This window comes from Oncorhynchus kisutch, linkage group LG8 (genome assembly GCF_002021735.2).
Source record: "Oncorhynchus kisutch isolate 150728-3 linkage group LG8, Okis_V2, whole genome shotgun sequence".
NCBI lineage: Eukaryota > Metazoa > Chordata > Actinopteri > Salmoniformes > Salmonidae > Oncorhynchus > Oncorhynchus kisutch.
In genome coordinates this window covers 27,794,974-27,813,702 of record NC_034181.2, presented here as the reverse complement: position 1 = coordinate 27,813,702, position 18,729 = coordinate 27,794,974, and the positions used below count along the sequence as shown (strand labels likewise).

At 45.5% G+C, this 18,729-nt stretch overlaps 1 protein-coding gene across 13 annotated transcripts in view; it reads left to right on the top strand.

Moving 5' to 3' along the window:
- LOC109895941 (ankyrin-1) overlaps positions 1–18,729 on the top strand; it is a 187,281-nt gene that overhangs the window by 119,464 nt on the left and 49,088 nt on the right. For 9 of the 13 annotated variants that reach the window (XM_031830007.1, XM_031830000.1, XM_031830002.1 and 6 more), the window contains exons 2-16: positions 6,162–6,263; positions 11,871–11,969; positions 12,151–12,339; positions 15,617–15,715; positions 15,936–16,121; positions 16,284–16,382; positions 16,503–16,601; positions 16,794–16,892; positions 17,003–17,200; positions 17,300–17,398; positions 17,535–17,633; positions 17,770–17,868; positions 18,001–18,198; positions 18,336–18,434; positions 18,570–18,668. In XM_031830007.1, the coding sequence (XP_031685867.1) occupies positions 6,162–6,263; positions 11,871–11,969; positions 12,151–12,339; positions 15,617–15,715; positions 15,936–16,121; positions 16,284–16,382; positions 16,503–16,601; positions 16,794–16,892; positions 17,003–17,200; positions 17,300–17,398; positions 17,535–17,633; positions 17,770–17,868; positions 18,001–18,198; positions 18,336–18,434; positions 18,570–18,668 (1,863 nt within the window). The remainder of the gene's footprint in view (positions 1–6,161; positions 6,264–11,870; positions 11,970–12,150; positions 12,340–15,616; positions 15,716–15,935; positions 16,122–16,283; positions 16,383–16,502; positions 16,602–16,793; positions 16,893–17,002; positions 17,201–17,299; positions 17,399–17,534; positions 17,634–17,769; positions 17,869–18,000; positions 18,199–18,335; positions 18,435–18,569; positions 18,669–18,729) is intronic. The other 4 variants (XM_031830006.1, XM_031830010.1, XM_031830003.1 and 1 more) reach the window with 2 other exon arrangements.

The following is an 18,729-nucleotide window of genomic DNA, read 5'->3' as shown; positions in this document are numbered from 1 at the left end:
ACCGTCACTGTTTAAAGCATGTCATCAAACACACACAGAGGCATTTGTGCCTTGGTTATCCCCTGGTCTCTGTTTCACACCTACTTAGACACTGAGAGACAGTTATCCCTTACTGTTGACACTACTGAATGGGACTCATGAGACACAAACACACACTCACATACATGCACGCACACACACACACACGCACCCACACACACACACGTGTGCGCACACACACACTGAATCTCTTACAGACAAACACAGACTCACACACCGACTGTGTCACACTGCTGCAGTACACCAGCTAGAATGTGATGTCATCATGTCTGCCGCAGCACCAGCACGAGAGCGGGGGGGGGAAAGAGAGTGGGAGAGAGAGAGAGAAAGAGAGAGAGAGAGAGAGAGAGCGAGAGAGAGAGAGAGAGAGAGAGAGAGAGAGAGAGAGAGAGAGAGAGAGAGAGAGAGAGAGAGGGAGAGAGAGAGAGAGAGAGAGAGAGAGAGAGAGCGCATTGAGAGGAGAGGGAAAATGGAGGAGGGAAAAGAGGAGAGGGATTGAACAAGGATTATATGAGACAGGGATGAACAAAGGAAAAGGAAGTAAAGCAGGGTAGAATTAGTCAAATGTGATAAGGGAAGAATGTGAGGATTGAAGAGAAAGAGACAGAGGTACAGTGGACAGACTCTGAGGACAATGGGATACCCCATAGCGCTACAGTGTGATGTGATGCTAATGATGACACACTGCAGCTTATTGTCTCTCCTTCCATACAGTGCAGTAACAGTAGAGGGTGATTTATGATGTGGTTCCACTAACCCCAGCCAGCCCCGCCAAACAGCACTGTCCTCTCTCTGGGGCTTCTAGGACCTAGACCCACATCCATCTCCATCACACTGGGTTAGTTAAGATTAGCATGAGGATTTACAAGGCATGAGAGGATTTCAGGCTTCTGCGTATGTGTGTTTATATTATGGTTTGTGTGTAAGAGAGAGGGGATAGGGATAGACAGGCTAGTGAGCCAGTGAAAGTGTGCATGTTTACACTGAGAGTGGGGTGACTCTGCGTCAGCCTGGCATGCAGAGTTCGGGTGTGGCCTACAAAGTGCCCCTTCTACCCTTATCTGACTGCACCACACACTTACCTCGCACATTAGTATAGACTGAACTCACACCAACATAAACACACTGTACTGAACATGACAAATGTGCATAATTTTATCCAAAGATCGTCATTGACATTGCATGGTTCTCCAAGTTATTGAACTGAAAAAGTAAGGCTACTGTTAGTGCTCTGTCCAGTCTGTCCACTGCAGGGATAGGTCATGTCAGATTTCTGCACTCTCCCTGTGCTAAAATGACCCTCTGAGATCTGAACTTTGGCTTACCTATGCACTCCTTGTAGGAGTGCATTTCAACAGAGCCTAGTGTGTGTGTGTGTGTGTGTGTGTGTGTGTGTGTGTGTGTGTGTGTGTGTGTGTGTGTGTGTGTGTGTGTGTGTGTGTGTGTGTGTGTGTGTGTGTGTGTGTGTGTGTGTGTGTGAGAGTGCGTGGACATTAAGCATCTTTTAACACATCACCTACTCTTGCCCTTAACAGGTACATCATGTCCCCACTACTTCTCTTCTCTGTAATGCAGTGCTGGTCAGGTCTTGATCTCCCTCTAGCTCCAGGACAGGTGGAACTGCAGGCCCAGGGTTGGGGTGGGCTAGGGGCTAGTGGGGGCTGGCTAAGGGGTGCAGTAGGGGTGGTCAGAGATTGGGTGGTGGTAAGCCAACTACGGAGGCCTCAGTGGGGGTCACTATGGTGTTACCATGCCACCTCATACTGGTTATCCACATATACTCTCCTGCTTGGCCTGTGTGTGTGTGTGTGTGTGTGTGTGTGTGTGTGTGTGTGTGTGTGTGTGTGTGTGTGTGTGTGTGTGTGTGTGTGTGTGTGTGTGGTGTGTGTGTGTGTGTGTGTGTGTGTGTGTGTGTGTGTGCATGCGTGCGTGCGTGTGCGTGTGTGTGTGTGCGTGCGTGCGTGCGTGCGTGTGTGTGTGTGTGTGTGTGTGTGTGTGTGTGTGTGTGTGTGTGTGTGTGTGTGTGTGTGTGTGTGTGTGTGTGTGTGTGTGTGTGTGTGTGTGTGTGTGCGTGTGTGTGTGTGTCATCAGCTGTCTTTGCTTGAACTGTGGAGAAAATATTTTCTCTGAGTCACCATGGCAGTGACTGCACACACAATCAACTGGAAAAGACAACCTAATTACACTCTGACCAGCTGTGCACAGTCTTTGGTGGAATGTGAAGCACCCTATGCATTGTGTGTGGGCAGTATCTATTTGAGGCTAAGTAGGTTTCTAGACATCTGTGTACGCACACACACACACACACACACACTGTATGAGTTTCTATTTCTGTCAGGAGGGTACCCCACCACGGTAAGTTTAACTGTTGTAACAGGTGGGTGTGTGTATCTGTGTTTGTGGGTACAACAGGAAGAGTAATTGAGGAGTACTAAGGGGGTCAGTTTGTTGTCGTGAAGCAGGCTGGAGGGAGGGGATTTGGGTGATATCGCCTTTCTCACAGTGGACGGGTTGGAGAGGCAAAGTATGAGAGGAAAGGAGAGAGAGGAGAGAGGCCATGGCTGACCAGGACAACTCTATCACTGTGAGTAACTGAGGAAGGTCTGCTTGCGCAATCCTAGTGTTGTTGTTCACCTTCTATATCTTAGATAACTAGCTGCTAAGTGCTTGCAAAAAGCTAAGTGCAGTTTGGTGTTCACTCCAAGAAGACAGTGTCTCAGCCTTAACTTTCCACATGGGACAGACGTTGATCAAAACAACTTTAAACACTAACACTCTTTAGTGTGTATGCAAGAACAGTGTGTGAGGAAGTCTTTATACGTTTTAACATGTGTATGTGCATGTCTGTGTGTGTATGTGTTCAAGGTCTTGTACATGTATAGAGTTTCCAGAGTGACAGTGTGAAGAAAGGCGTTGACAGACGGAGAGAAAGAGTTAAGTAGTGAGTTAATGAGGTAGTTAAGGAGGTAGTTAAGGAGGTAGTTCAGGAGAGAGTTAAGAAGGTAATTAAGGAGCGAGTAAAGAAGGTAGTTAAGAAGGTAATTAATTAAGGAGAGAGTTAATAAGAGAGTTAAGGAGATAGTTAAGGAGAGAAAGGAGAAAGTTAGGAAGGTAGTTAGGGTAGAGTTAAGGAGAGAGTTAACCTCACTAGGGTACGTGGGACGCTAGCATCCCACCTGGCCAACATCCAGTGAAATTGTAGAGCGCCATATTCAAAAACAGAAAAATTATAAAAATTAATAAAACATACAAGTGTTATACATCGGTTTAAAGATGAACTTTTTGTTAATCCAACCATGGTGACAGATTTCAAAAAGGCTTTACGGCGAAAGCATACCATGCGATTATCTGAGAACAGCGCCCAGCAGACAAATCATTACATACCAGCCAAGTAGAGTTGTTACACAAGTCAGAAATAGCGATAAAATTAATCACCTACCTTTGATGATCTTCATATGGTTGCACTCACAAGACTCCCATTTACTCAATAAATGTTTGTTTTGTTCAATAACGTCCCTGTTTATATCCAAAAAACTCAGTTTTGTTCGCACGTTTTGTTCAGTAATCCACAGGCTCAAACGCAGTCACAACAGGCAGATGAAAAATCCAAATAGTCCCCGTAAAGTTCGTAGAAACATGTCAAACATAATCAATCCTAAGGTGGTTTTTAGCCACCCCATTTTTAGCCACCCCATTCACAAAAATGGATTGCTCCTACAGACAGTGAGTCACATGGCCGTGGCATGCTATATAAAGCAAGCAGACAGGCATTGAGGCATTTAGTCACGGTTCAATTGAATGTTAGAATAGGCAAAACGAGTGACTTTGTCAGCAGGCAGTTGATGAGAGAGGTAAAAGGAGATGGCAATAATCATGCAAGCTAACAGGCGGGCCACAAACAGACAAATAGAGGTGAAGTACGACAGTGGTGTGCAGAACGATATCTCGGAACGCAAAACTCGGCGATCCTTGTCACGGATCGGCTATACCAGACGACCACACCGGGTTCCACTCCGATCAGCTAAAAACAAAAAGTATTGGCTCCAGTGGCCACACAATCACCAACACTGAACAATTGAGTAGTAGAAAACATTGCCTGGAACATGACAGTGAGTTCAGTTTACTTGAGCGGCCTGAGCAGTCCCCAGACCTCAACCCAATGTACTGCAGTCCAATCTGCTGCAACTGCGTGATGTCATCATGTCAACATGGACCAACATCCCTGTGGAAGGTTTCTGGTACCTTGTAGAATGCCCCGAATAATTCAGGCTGTTTTGGAGGCATACGCGGGTCCAATCCGGGTACTAGATGGGTGTACCTGATAAACTGTCAAAGTGTATATATACAAAAGAAAATGTCAAGTGAGAGCCATGAAGTTACCTAAGACTAACTAGCCTACACTTCCCAGAAAGAACTGTAGCTTTTCCTTTAACTAGGGAGCAATGTTAAACAAGATTACATTAACCTTGAGGTGGAAAGTTGGAAACATTGTGACTTTTTCTTGATGAATCTCTCATGGCTGAGAGATACATGGTGAGTTTCGGGTGTGCTCAGGCTGTGTGGAGTTAGCGTGCTGCTAGCTAGCGGCTCAGCTATCAAGGCCTACCAGTTTGTTACAGGGAAATGCAGGGAAATGCGCTGGAAATAGCTTTCCCTTTCATTCTTTTTCCTCTTCTCTTTATCAATCATGCCATCTCTTTCCCTCCCTCTCACTTTTTTTAAGTAGTACTTTTCTTTGCGCAGTGCTGCACCACTTGCACTAGTGCTCTGTTGATGGGTGATGGTTTGTATCATAAGTTGCCATGCCCACAGCATGGGCTTGTGGGTCTTCATTCTCTCTGTTACCACTGTCTGAAAAGAGGGCCAGTGTTTCACACATAGCTGAACGGGGGCCAACATCAATGTCACTGTGACTGTGTGTGTTGAGTAACTTGTGTTGAACACATTTTTGAGTCACTGTGTGTGTGGTTGCACTTGCTTGGGTGGGTATGTGTGTGTGTGTGTTTGTAATTCTGTAGGATTTTGGGACTTGGGATTTCACAAAAAGTGTATTGACGGTTGCTCAGGATCTTATTGACATGGAGAAATCCCTGTCCATACTTTAGTCAGACACCAGAGAGAAAAAGAGGGAGGAAAGAAGGAGAATGAGGGATGGACAGAGAGACTTATGGCGTGATACCACGTGTTATGACCTAGACATTAAGAAAATGAGTCATGAGTGCTCCTGAGGAGTGTGGGAATAATTGATAAAGCTAGATACTGTAGATAGAATGAGAGAGACTAATGGTGGGGGAAGGATGGTTTGCCGCAGTAGACTCTCTCTCTCCCTTTCCCCCCTCTCTCTCTCTCTCTCTCTCTCTCTCTCTCTCTCTCTCTCTCTCTGTCCCTCTCTCTTTTCCCCTCTCCTCATGTCCCTCTCCCTCATGCCGCATGAGTGATCCTGCCTCAGCACCCCTGCCTGAGAGGCATGAAGCCCCCAGACACAAACAAAACAGAGACAAGAACACAGCCAGACCATGTGTTAGACCATTAGGCAGAGCGTTCACTAAACACACACACACACACACCACCCCAGAGCACCAGCCAGACCGCCAGCCACACCACTGGGCAGCATAGCAGGGCAGACACACACCCCACCATAACGCTAAGGTTTGCATCCCAATTGGCACCCTATTCTCTACTTTTGACCAGAGTCCTATGTGGGGAATAGGGTGCCATTTGGGACACAGATGGTTCAGGGAGTCAGAGACGACGGGGATGGATCCTGGGACAGAGGCTGTCTGTCTTTATGGACGCCAATCCCCTGCACCCCCTCCTCTAGGGTCCTCACCCTGCCAGGCCTGGCTCTGATTGGCCAATGGGAGGGGGCTGGGCCGACTGTCCTGTCCTGTTCAATAACTGTGAGGAGGGAGATGAGGAAAACACCAATGGAAAGCGTCTATAGTCTCGTCCTGTCCATGTGTCTTTGACATTGTGTGGTTTTGATTTGAATGATGACAATAATAGAAATCTCTCTCCATCCCCCTCTCTGTCTTCCCTTTTTACGTATATCTGTCCCTCTCCCACTCTATGTGCCTCTGTTCATCCCCCACCCCCTTTATCCCTGCCTTTCTTTCTCTCAGGCTGATGCTGTCAGTAGTTTTCTGCGGGCGGCTCGTTCTGGTAACATGGACAAGGCCATTGACCACATAAAGAATGGCATAGACATCAACACAGCCAATCAGGTGAGAGAGCTACAAAGCCTGGTTACCAATCAAAATGCTCCTAGAGAGTGCATCAGGGCACGTCCCCAAACTCTAAGATGCATTTTGGATTTACCAGGAGGACCAATTAAATCTGTCCTGTTTGTCAAAGTTTCATTATCTGTTAATGAACCTGATTTATTATGGTCTTTCATTTAATATGTCCATTTACATTGGCTGTGATAATATTGTTGCATATATGATCTTGCATCATCATACTGCAGCGCTAGAACAATGCATGAATGCACGTAAGAAAACAAGTGAACTACTGTAAAGGTACAGCAGATCAAAAAGACAAGTCATCTTTCATTGAGCGCACGTGCAAAACAACAGCACACACACACACACACAGGAAGAGTCTTATCAGCAAGGTTCAGAACAAGATGGATAGACGGAAAGAGAAAATATGGAAGAGTGGGAAATGGCGAGAGAGAGGTTAACCCTAGCCTAGTCAGTGTAGGGCACTGGTTAACCCTAGCCTAGTCAGTGTAGGGCACTGGTTAACCCTAGTCTAGTCAGTGTAGGGCACTGGTTAACCCTAGTCTAGACAGTGCACTGGTTAACACTAGTCTAGTCAGTGTAGGGCACTGGTTAACACTAGTCTAGACAGTGCACTGGTTAACACTAGTCTAGTCAGTGTAGGGCACTGGTTAACCCTAGCCTAGTCAGTGTAGGGCACTGGTTAACCCTAGTCTAGACAGTGCACTGGTTAACACTAGTCTAGTCAGTGTAGGGCACTGGTTAACACTAGTCTAGACAGTGCACTGGTTAACACTAGTCTAGTCAGTGTAGGGCACTGGTTAACACTAGTCTAGACAGTGCACTGGTTAACACTAGTCTAGTCAGTGTAGGGCACTGGTTAACCCTAGCCTAGTCAGTGTAGGGCACTGGTTAACCCTAGTCTAGACAGTGCACTGGTTAACACTAGTCTAGTCAGTGTAGGGCACTGGTTAACACTAGTCTAGACAGTGCACTGGTTAACACTAGTCTAGTCAGTGTAGGGCACTGGTTAACACTAGTCTAGACAGGGCACTGGTTAACCCTAGCCTAGTCAGTGTAGGGCACTGGTTAACACTAGTCTAGTCAGTGTAGGGCACTGGTTAACACTAGTCTAGTCAGTGTAGGGCACTGGTTAACACTAGTCTAGACAGTGCACTGGTTAACACTAGTCTAGTCAGTGTAGGGCACTGGTTAACACTAGTCTAGACAGGGCACTGGTTAACCCTAGCCTAGTCAGTGTAGGGCACTGGTTAACACTAGTCTAGTCAGTGTAGGGCACTGGTTAACCCTAGTCTAGACAGTGCACTGGTTAACACTAGTCTAGTCAGTGTAGGGCACTGGTTAACACTAGTCTAGACAGTGCACTGGTTAACACTAGTCTAGTCAGTGTAGGGCACTGGTTAACACTAGTCTAGACAGGGCACTGGTTAACCCTAGCCTAGTCAGTGTAGGGCACTGGTTAACACTAGTCTAGTCAGTGTAGGGCACTGGTTAACACTAGTCTAGTCAGTGTAGGGCACTGGTTAACACTAGTCTAGTCAGTGTAGGGCACTGGTTAACACTAGTCTAGTCAGTGTAGGGCACTGGTTAACCCTAGTCTAGTCAGTGTAGGGCACTGGTTAACACTAGTCTAGTCAGTGTAGGGCACTGGTTAACCCTAGTCTAGTCAGTGTAGGGCACTAGTTAACACTAGTATAGTAAGTGTAGGGCACTGGTTAACACTAGTCTAGTAAGTGTAGGGCACTGGTTAACACTAGTCTAGTAAGTGTAGGGCACTGGTTAACACTAGTCTAGTAAGTGTAGGGCACTGGTTAACACTAGTCTAGTAAGTGTAGGGCACTGGTTAACACTAGTCTAGTAAGTGTAGGGCACTGGTTAACATCAGTCTAGTAAGTGTAGGGCACTGGTTAACACTAGTCTAGTAAGTGTAGGGCACTGGTTAACCCTAGTCTAGACAGTGCACTGGTTAACACTAGTCTAGTCAGTGTAGGGCACTGGTTAACACTAGTCTAGACAGTGCACTGGTTAACACTAGTCTAGTCAGTGTAGGGCACTGGTTAACACTAGTCTAGACAGTGCACTGGTTAACACTAGTCTAGTCAGTGTAGGGCACTGGTTAACCCTAGCCTAGTCAGTGTAGGGCACTGGTTAACCCTAGTCTAGACAGTGCACTGGTTAACACTAGTCTAGTCAGTGTAGGGCACTGGTTAACACTAGTCTAGACAGTGCACTGGTTAACACTAGTCTAGTCAGTGTAGGGCACTGGTTAACACTAGTCTAGACAGGGCACTGGTTAACCCTAGCCTAGTCAGTGTAGGGCACTGGTTAACACTAGTCTAGTCAGTGTAGGGCACTGGTTAACACTAGTCTAGTCAGTGTAGGGCACTGGTTAACACTAGTCTAGACAGTGCACTGGTTAACACTAGTCTAGTCAGTGTAGGGCACTGGTTAACACTAGTCTAGACAGGGCACTGGTTAACCCTAGCCTAGTCAGTGTAGGGCACTGGTTAACACTAGTCTAGTCAGTGTAGGGCACTGGTTAACCCTAGTCTAGACAGTGCACTGGTTAACACTAGTCTAGTCAGTGTAGGGCACTGGTTAACACTAGTCTAGACAGTGCACTGGTTAACACTAGTCTAGTCAGTGTAGGGCACTGGTTAACACTAGTCTAGACAGGGCACTGGTTAACCCTAGCCTAGTCAGTGTAGGGCACTGGTTAACACTAGTCTAGTCAGTGTAGGGCACTGGTTAACACTAGTCTAGTCAGTGTAGGGCACTGGTTAACACTAGTCTAGTCAGTGTAGGGCACTGGTTAACACTAGTCTAGTCAGTGTAGGGCACTGGTTAACCCTAGTCTAGTCAGTGTAGGGCACTGGTTAACACTAGTCTAGTCAGTGTAGGGCACTGGTTAACCCTAGTCTAGTCAGTGTAGGGCACTAGTTAACACTAGTATAGTAAGTGTAGGGCACTGGTTAACACTAGTCTAGTAAGTGTAGGGCACTGGTTAACACTAGTCTAGTAAGTGTAGGGCACTGGTTAACACTAGTCTAGTAAGTGTAGGGCACTGGTTAACACTAGTCTAGTAAGTGTAGGGCACTGGTTAACACTAGTCTAGTAAGTGTAGGGCACTGGTTAACATCAGTCTAGTAAGTGTAGGGCACTGGTTAACACTAGTCTAGTAAGTGTAGGGCACTGGTTAACACTAGTCTAGACAGTGTAGGGCACTAGTTAACACTAGTCTAGACAGTGTTGGGCACTGGTTAACACTAGTCTAGTAAGTGTAGGGCACTGGTTAACACTAGTCTAGTAAGTGCAGGGCACTGGTTAACACTAGTCTAGTAAGTGTTGGGCACTCGTCTAGTCACTGGTTAACACTAGTCTAGTCAGTGCAGGGCACTGGTTAACATTAGTATAGTCACTGGTTAACACTAGTCTAGTCACTGGTTAACACTAGTCTAGTCACTGGTTAACACTAGTCTAGTCACTGGTTAACACTAGTCTAGTCAGTGTAGGGCATCTCACAAACACATGTTTCAGAAGCAATCTAAGAAACCCTTATGTAGATAACATGCTGACTGTTACTGTGAGATGGCTGTAATGATCCCCTCTCTATTGGAATGAGGTGAGTGAGTGAATCCCAAATGGCACAATATTCCCTAAATAATGCACTACTTTTGACCAGGGCCCATAGCACTACATAGGGAACAGGGTGCCATTTGAGACACATCCATCGTCTCTCTCTCTCTCTCTCTCTCTCCTCTCTCTCTCTCTCTCTCTCTCTCTCTCTCTCTCTCTCTCTCTCTGTCTCTGAGTGAGAGCTTTGGCTTGGAATGTGTTTGATGTGATATCAGCAAGCAGAATGTCTGTCTTGGCTCTGGGTCTAACTCAGTGTCCAGTGTGTTCTGCTCTGCTCCAGTACCTACTTTTGTGGATTGTCTCTGACTGCATGTACGTTATATCATTGTTTGTGTTGAATTGAAATTACTGTATGTGTTTATTTTTGTGTGTTAGATTTCAGTGTTTGAAATATGTGTGTGTGTGAGAGAGAGAGAGAGAGAGAGAGAGAGAGAGAGAGAGAGAGAGAGAGAGAGAGACCCAGGTAGCCAGTCTCCTAGCAGCAGTTGACAGGAAGGACTGAGTGGGACTGATGGGGAGGTGTTAAATAGGGCAGGAGTTACTCCTCTAGCCACTCTCCTCCATCCTGCCTGCTTTACCCTGACGGCGTCTCCCATGGTGGCCAGAAATGGCCACATCGTGAGGGGAATGGGGCTGCCCACAGGCCACACAAACAAAGCAGAGTTGTGTGTGTGTGTGCTACAATCAAGATTAGCATCAAGCACATTCACAGCTGTAAATCTCATTACTAACATAGGATTCAATGCATAGAGTGAATGTAGTCAATACAGTGAATGCATTTATGTGTACTATATTATCTTTACATAATTATATGCAATCGTATGATTAAGTAACTGTAGAAAGACCTCAGGCTGCTAAAGAGAGACACTCTGTGGACAAACAGGAACACTACAGACATAACCTGAACAGTTCATCTGCAGTCTCAGGATACCATTGACAGCCAGGCTCATGCCATTCTTCTTCAAGTCATGTATGAATTAATGCAATGTGTGTAATTTCAAACCAAGTCCGTATTAGTGTTTTGGAATTGTGTGAAGTGTGTTGAATGTGGTTGTGGAAGTGATATTAGTTCTGTGTTGTGTGTGAGTAGTGAGCGTCACAGTGTATTGTTGTTGTATTTATTAGTGCGGTGTCGGCCTGATGAAGGTTAGGTAGAGGCTTTGCTGTGGCAGTCGTGTCTCTCGTACCCAGTCTGAGTAGATGCCTCTGCCATGGGCTAGCTCACCAGCCACCCAGCCGCATTGCCTCTCTGCCTCCCCTCCCTCCCTTCCTTCCTTGCCTCCCCTCCCCCCCTCAACCCTCCTCACATCCTCTTAACCCCTTAAGTTATTTCTCTCTTACTCGCTCTTCTTCTTTTGCATCATCCCTTCTTCCTTTTACCAGTTTTTTTCTCATCTATGCTCCCCCCTCCTCTCTCCCCTCCCCTCCCCCCTCCCCTCCCCTCCCCTCTCCCCTCCCCTCCCCCGGTCTGCAGTAGAGTGATGGTGTGCTGTGGTCTCTCCACTCAGAGGAATAATATCAGTGGTGTGGGAAAGGTCCAACCTCACATGTCCTGTGTGGCTGAAGGAAGGCTGTGTGAGGTCAGACCTATCCCACACGGCTCGTATTCTTCCCAGCCCCGAGACCACCGGCCTGCCATCCCCCTCCCATCCTCTTCCTCCTCCTCACCATCATCTTCATCACCTTTCCGGTCACCATTATTGCTAAATAAGCACAGTTAATATCTGGTAGATGGTATGTGTTGAAGCTGTTTGTCCTGACCATAAGGTACAGTTTGGCTCAGTAACATGCTTTTGCATTTTATACATCTAGCAGGTGCTGTATAATAAGAAGAGCAGGGCTGGTCTGAGGATCTGATCCTTTGGTGTGTGTCAGTATGCAGTGTGTTCAGTGTGATCAGTGTGTTAGGGACCCTACAGTGTGAGGTCTCCTCTTCTCTCTCTCCTCCCTCAGAACGGGCTGAACGGGTTGCATCTGGCCTCTAAAGAAGGCCACGTTAAAATGGTGCTGGAGTTACTACATGGAGGCATCGATGTGGAAACCCAGACTAAGGTACTCAGACAACCTCATACACTATGCCACATTACCACACCCATGAACTCCTTAAGCCTATGTCACCACCAATGATTAAATTATTCTACGTATTAAAACGTATTCCTACTTACTTACTGCTTTCACAAAGATACTACTACAGTATATGTCTCATGTCTTCTCTTGTCCTGTGCCTCCACAGAAAGGCAACACAGCTCTGCACATTGCTGCCCTGGCTGGGCAGGAGCAAGTGGTGGCAGAGCTGGTAAATTACGGGGCCAACATCAATGCCCAGTCCCAGGTGAGACCCCAGCCAGTGTCGGATGAGACCCCGACCCCCCTGGCAGAGCCCCCCGCAGAGGAGCCACCAGCCACAACGGATAACCATACAGTTAGAAACAGTTATAATACAGTTATGCTGCATTATACTGCATGGAACTCAGGGTTTGGGGTCTGAATTTCTGAATGTATTTCAATTCAAACCATGAATTGAAATGTCAATTTGAATTAAAGAAAGCAGAGATTAATTCAAAGAAATTCAACTGAGACATGAAACATGAAAGTCGCATTCCGTTGCCACATCTGCCACTTATTACTAAAACAAATATAGATACCATTTCAAACATAAGCTTGATTATAACTCAGATATGTCAACAGTATTTTGATTTTTGTCATGAAATGTTAGGTTCCCTTCCATTCTGGAGTGTTTGATCTAATGGGAAATGTATTTTTTCCAATATTTCATAACATGCAAGAGAATTAGGAATTATTACAGACCAACTACAAAATGATCTCAGAATATTTCCAGACCACTTTAATGATTTAAACTCCTTTTAAGAGGAATTTAAAAACTGAAATAATTCAATGTTATACATAGTATTACCATACATTATGTCAAAATAAATATTTGTACTGTGAATTGTAAAATATATTAGCAATTAGCAGTTAATTTAATTTAATTCAATTGTGCCTCCTTTAGTTAAAATTCAATTACATTTCTGCTGCCTGTGGTATGTGGCCAATTCAAATCAATAATTGAATTGGAAACATAACTGTGAGCAGCATTAACAGGGTCTGAGCAATAGAATTAGTATATATTGGTCACCCATTGGGCACTCTGGCAATGAAATGGGCAAAGGCCATACCTTTAATAAGCATGTTTATCAATTGCATGTTTTCCAAGTTGCAAGATTCTACCTCTAATATGTAATGAGTTATGTCTAATACATGCTACCATGCTACTGCCATAGACTACTGTCCCTTCCAACTTCATGTTTACCAAATTCCTATGGTTCAATAGTAATAGCCTTCAGTGAACAGTAGTGCCCTCCACTGGCGTAGATGGCCATATCCCTCGCTAGGGACTAGTTCATTTAGCTAGGGACTAGTTCAGAGATTCTACATACCAAATATTGGGTGAATCTGAGTTGTGGTTTATGAGAAGAAGATTTTTTAAGCAATTTAGCATTACGCTAGCACTTTTTGGTCAAAGTTTGATGATCTGTGGTTTCCATGTTTTTTTTTATGTATCACTTAACTTGGAACATATCTTCAGGGACATGTTGTCAATCATCTGTACGAGTTGGATTTGATAGTTTGGGCTACTGTTTTGAATGTGTTTTGAATGTGTGCATGGTTTTTAATGAACTGCACCTAGGGGCCAATGAGTGCTAATGTTGGCACCATAGGTACGCATTATGGGTTCTAACATCCTCCCAAATTAGACGTTTTTACCAATGTGTTGTTGAGATATTGACAAAAATGAACAACAATGGGGTCAATTTCATGCCTTAAGTATTGAATTCAAAATCAAATTAATTGTAAATATGAAAAATGAAGTTGAAAATGTAGATCAAACCCCCCCCCAAAAAGTATCAATAATGATATAAAAAACAACCAAATTAAACGAAAGCAAAATGTTTTTTTAGCGTGAGCAAAAGTCTAATTTAAAAGGAAGAACAAACTATTTGAAAACCAATGTAAAAATACTTTTCAGTTCCACTTTTCCAACAACCAACCCTATTGAATCCATTTAGCCTACCAAATCAAATCAAATGTCTATATAAAGCCCTTTTTACATCAGCAGATGTCAAATAGTGGTTATACAGAAACCCAACCTAAAACCTCAAACAGCAAGCAATGCAGACGTGAAAGCACGGTGGCTAGAGAAAAACTCTGTAGAAAGGCAGGAACCTAGGAAGAAACCTAGAGAGGAACCAGGCTCTGAGAGGTGGCCAGTCCTCTTCTGGTTGTGCCGGGTGGTGATTATAACAGAACATGGCCATTAAGGCCAGATCGTTCTTCAAGATGTTCAAACGTTTACAGGCGACCAGCAGGGTCAAATAATAATCACAGTGGTTGTAGAGGGTGCAACAGGTCAGCACCTCAGGAGTAAATGTCAGTTTTTATTTTTATTATTTTTATTTTACCTTTATTTAACTAGGCAAGTCAGTTAAGAACAAATTCTTATTTTCAATGACGGCCTAGGATCAGTGGGTTAACTGCCTGTTCAAAAGTTGGCTTTTCATAGCCAAGCATTTAGAGAGAGAGAGAGAGAGAGAGAGAGAGAGAGAGAGAGAGAGAGAGAGAGAGAGAGAGAGAGAGAGAGAGAGAGAGAGAGAGAGAGAGAGAGAGAGAGAGAGAGAGAGAGAGAGAGAGAGAGAGAGAGAGAGAGAAAGGGTTGGTTGGTTGGTTCTTGGAATAGTTTAACTGAAAATCCTTCTTGCAATAGTTTTAAAATAATTGGATCTTGCTTTGAAATTAGAGTTTTGTTTATGATTTCAACTTCCATTATTTAACTTTTCCTTGAAAATATATATTTTTTCATAATTTATTTGTATTTTATTTTGAATTCAATACTTAAAGTGTGATATTGACCCCATAAAAAAACACAGAAAGAACTAGGAGAACACAGAAAACTATAGGTGCTACTGTAGGATGCCTAATTAAGAAGAAATTTGCAATTAAATTCCGAATTGACTCCAACCCTGATTGAGTAAGAATAAAGAAAGTTGTTTGGAGCACTTATATAATGTGAAACTTTCTTTATTTTTACACAGTTTCAGTTTACTATTCCGTTAGTCAGCACCTCTACTAACATTTTTTGGGTGTGCATAAGCTCCTGCATTTGACCCAACCCCCAACTGAAACATGACGTTAGGCCATCGTACACTCTTACAAGAAAAGGGTATATCTAGAGCCTAAAAGGGTTCTTTGGCAGTCCTCATAGGAGAACCCTTTGAAGAACCCTTTTTGGTTCCAGGTAGAAACCAATAGAGTTCGACCTGGAACCAAAAAGGGTTCTAAGTGGAAGCAAAAAAGATTATCCTGACGGGACAGCCGAAGAACCCTTTTGGAACCCTTTTTTCTAAGAGTGTATTAACTCAATGCAACTCTATGTTAATATCTGTCTGCCTTCTTGTCTTTCTGTGTGCCTGTGCCTCCTTCCTCTGTGTGTGTGTGTGTGTGTGTGTGTGTGTGTGTGTGTGTGTGTGTGTGTGTGTGTGTGTGTGTGTGTGTGTGTGTGTGTGTGTGTGTGTGTGTGTGTGTGTGTGTGTGTGTGTGTGTGTGTGTGTGTGTGTGTGTGTGTGTGTGTGTTGTGCTACTGTGCTGCTGTGTTGTGCCCCTCCCTGTGTGTGTGTGTCCATGTATGTGTCTGTCTGTAACAGAAGGGCTTCACTCCGCTCTACATGGCCTCACAAGAGAATCATCTAGAAGTTGTGAAGTTCCTTTTGGAGAACGGGGCCAATCAAAGCCTTCCAACTGAGGTAACAGCCAATCAGCAGAGCATAGGGTTGGAAGATTCCCGAAATCAGAAAGGAATAAGCAGGAAATTATTCCATTTACACCTACACCACTACACCTCCTGCACTATTCCCTCCATCACTTATCAATCCTTTTGACTCTCACTGTCCTTCCCTTCGCCATCTGTTTCTTTAGGTCACTTAACCCTTCTTGAGCTCTGTTTCCTCCTCTTTCCTCTGTCAGGATGGCTTCACCCCTCTCGCCGTGGCTCTTCAGCAGGGACATGAGAATGTCGTGGCCCTGCTCATCAACTATGGCACCAAGGGAAAAGTCCGTCTCCCCGCGCTGCACATAGCAGCGCGGAATGATGACACACGCACAGCTGCCGTGCTTCTACAGAACGATCCTAACGCAGACGTCCTGAGCAAGGTAGGTACTCACTGTGTGTTTGTTTGTGTGTTAGTCTTCACTTTAGTGGCAAATTTTAGTTTAGTTTGTGCCACAGTGAGTGAAGATGATACTTGTAGAATTAGAGGCCGTCAGTTTTAGAGCTGTATAGAATAAGGTTTGGTCTCCTGTGTGTCACTATAGACAGGCTTCACACCGCTCCATATCGCCGCACACTACGAGAACCTGAACGTAGCCCAATTGTTGCTCAACAGAGGAGCCAATGTCAATTTCACCCCTAAGGTATGTCTGTTCCCCTCTGCCCTAGTATCACTGACACATAGTATTGTTACCAGTCCCTCACTGGTCTCTTTATGGTCTTACTGTCGATCCCCTACTTAATGTGTCTGTATTTCTCTCTAGAATGGCATCACACCTTTGCACATCGCATCCAGGCGGGGGAACGTGATCATGGTACGACTCCTGCTGGACCGAGGGGCACAGATTGATGCCAAGACCAAGGTACTGTACTGCATCCCCTCCCCGTGTCTCTCTCTCTACCTCATCTGGTCAGGCCCTGCCCTGTTACACATACAATGCTATACTGTCCCAGTCCAGGTGTTAACTGTCCTCTCTCTCTATCTCTCTCTCTCTCACACACTCTCTCTCTCCCCCCTCCCTCCCCCCCTCCCTCCCTCCCTCCCTCTCTCCCAGGATGAGTTGACTCCACTGCACTGTGCAGCCAGGAACGGACACGTGAGGATCATTGAGATCCTACTGGACCAAGGGGCTCCCATCCAGGCCAAGACCAAGGTACACATAACACTAACCCACCAAGGCCTGATTTCTGGACTGTTGTTCTCAAATACTGTATGCACACAACACAATAAGTCATGGATTGTATCGCTCTCTCTTTCCTATAGAACGGCCTGTCTCCCATCCACATGTCAGCACAGGGGGACCACATGGACTGTGTGAGACAACTCCTGCAATACAACGCTGAGATTGATGACATCACATTGGACCACCTGACCCCCCTGCACGTGGCAGCCCACTGTGGGCACCACCGCATGGCCAAAGTGCTGCTGGACAAGGGAGCAAAACCCAACTCCCGTGCACTGGTCAGTACTACACTCATAAATACCTACCACACATACCTACCACACATCTTTGTTGAAGTGTGTTGCCTTCGTGACCATGCTGTTGTATTGTGTTCTCAGAATGGTTTCACTCCGCTTCACATTGCCTGTAAGAAGAACCACATGCGTGTGATGGACCACCTGCTCAAACACTCAGCGTCCCTAGAGGCTGTGACAGAGGTGAGAGAGACAGGGGCAAGAGAAAGAGATTGAATGTAATCTAGGGTAAGAAAAGAGAGGGATTCTACCAAGGAGAGAGCGATGGATATCTTTATTTCTACGTGATTCTTTCATTGCTTGTTTTTTCTCACCCAAGTCTGGCCTGACTCCTCTACACGTGGCCTCGTTCATGGGCCACCGCAAAATAGTCACCCATCTGGTACAGAAGGGGGCTTCTCCTAGTGCTTCCAATGTAGTGAGTACCCAAATTTTACCCATCCACCCACCTCATCACTGACCGAACCAGCTACTCTGGCCAATTTTCACAATGTTTTTGTGTTAGTGATTTACACTGCTCACACACATGTGTTTGCCTGGTTATGTGTGAGCAGAAAGTGGAGACTCCTCTCCACATGGCATGTAGAGCTGGACACTATGAGGTGGCAGAGTTCTTACTGACCAATGCAGCACCAGTAGACGCCAAGGCAAAGGTAATGACTTCACACACACACACACACACACACAATCTAAACAACATTAAATTATCTTGCCACTTGACTCCCATGTATATTTATCTCTCCTCTTCTCTCCCTCTCTCCTCTCCTCCGCCACACCCTGTCCAGGATGACCAGACACCACTCCACTGTGCGTGTCGGATGGGCCACAAGGAGCTGGTCACTCTGCTGCTGGAACACAAGGCCAACCCCAACTCCACCACCACAGCCGGACACACACCCCTCCACATCGCTGCCCGTGAGGGACACACTCAGACTACACGCATCCTTCTGGACATGGAGGCCCAGCAGACCAAAATGACCAAGGTACAGTCTGTTGTCCAATGACCTCACACTCTACATACACACCCCTCTATCAACTGTCTAATACTTACACACTCCTAACCTTTTCTCTGTGTGGGACTGTGTGGTCTGTGGTCTCTCTATCTGGGATGTCTCTGCAGAAAGGCTTCACTCCTCTCCATGTGGCTTCTAAATATGGCAAAGTGGATGTGGCAGAGCTGCTGCTGGAGAGAGGGGCCAACCCTAACGCTTCTGGCAAGGTACAGTAAGGGTTGGAGAACATAGGGAGGGGGGAAGAACAGGGGTGTGGGAGGGAAGGGTCAAGGTATTTCAGGTGGAAAGATGTTAGAGTTAAGTTATGGTGGTTTATATGTGTGTGTCTCCTTTACCTTTAGAATGGACTGACTTCTCTCCATGTGGCTGTCCATCACAACAACCTGGACGTGGTTAATCTGCTGGTCAGCAAGGGAGGCTCCCCACACAGTGCAGCTAGGGTGAGAGCCTACACACACACATACTCACAGACGCAGATATCATCTTACAATGCACTCATAA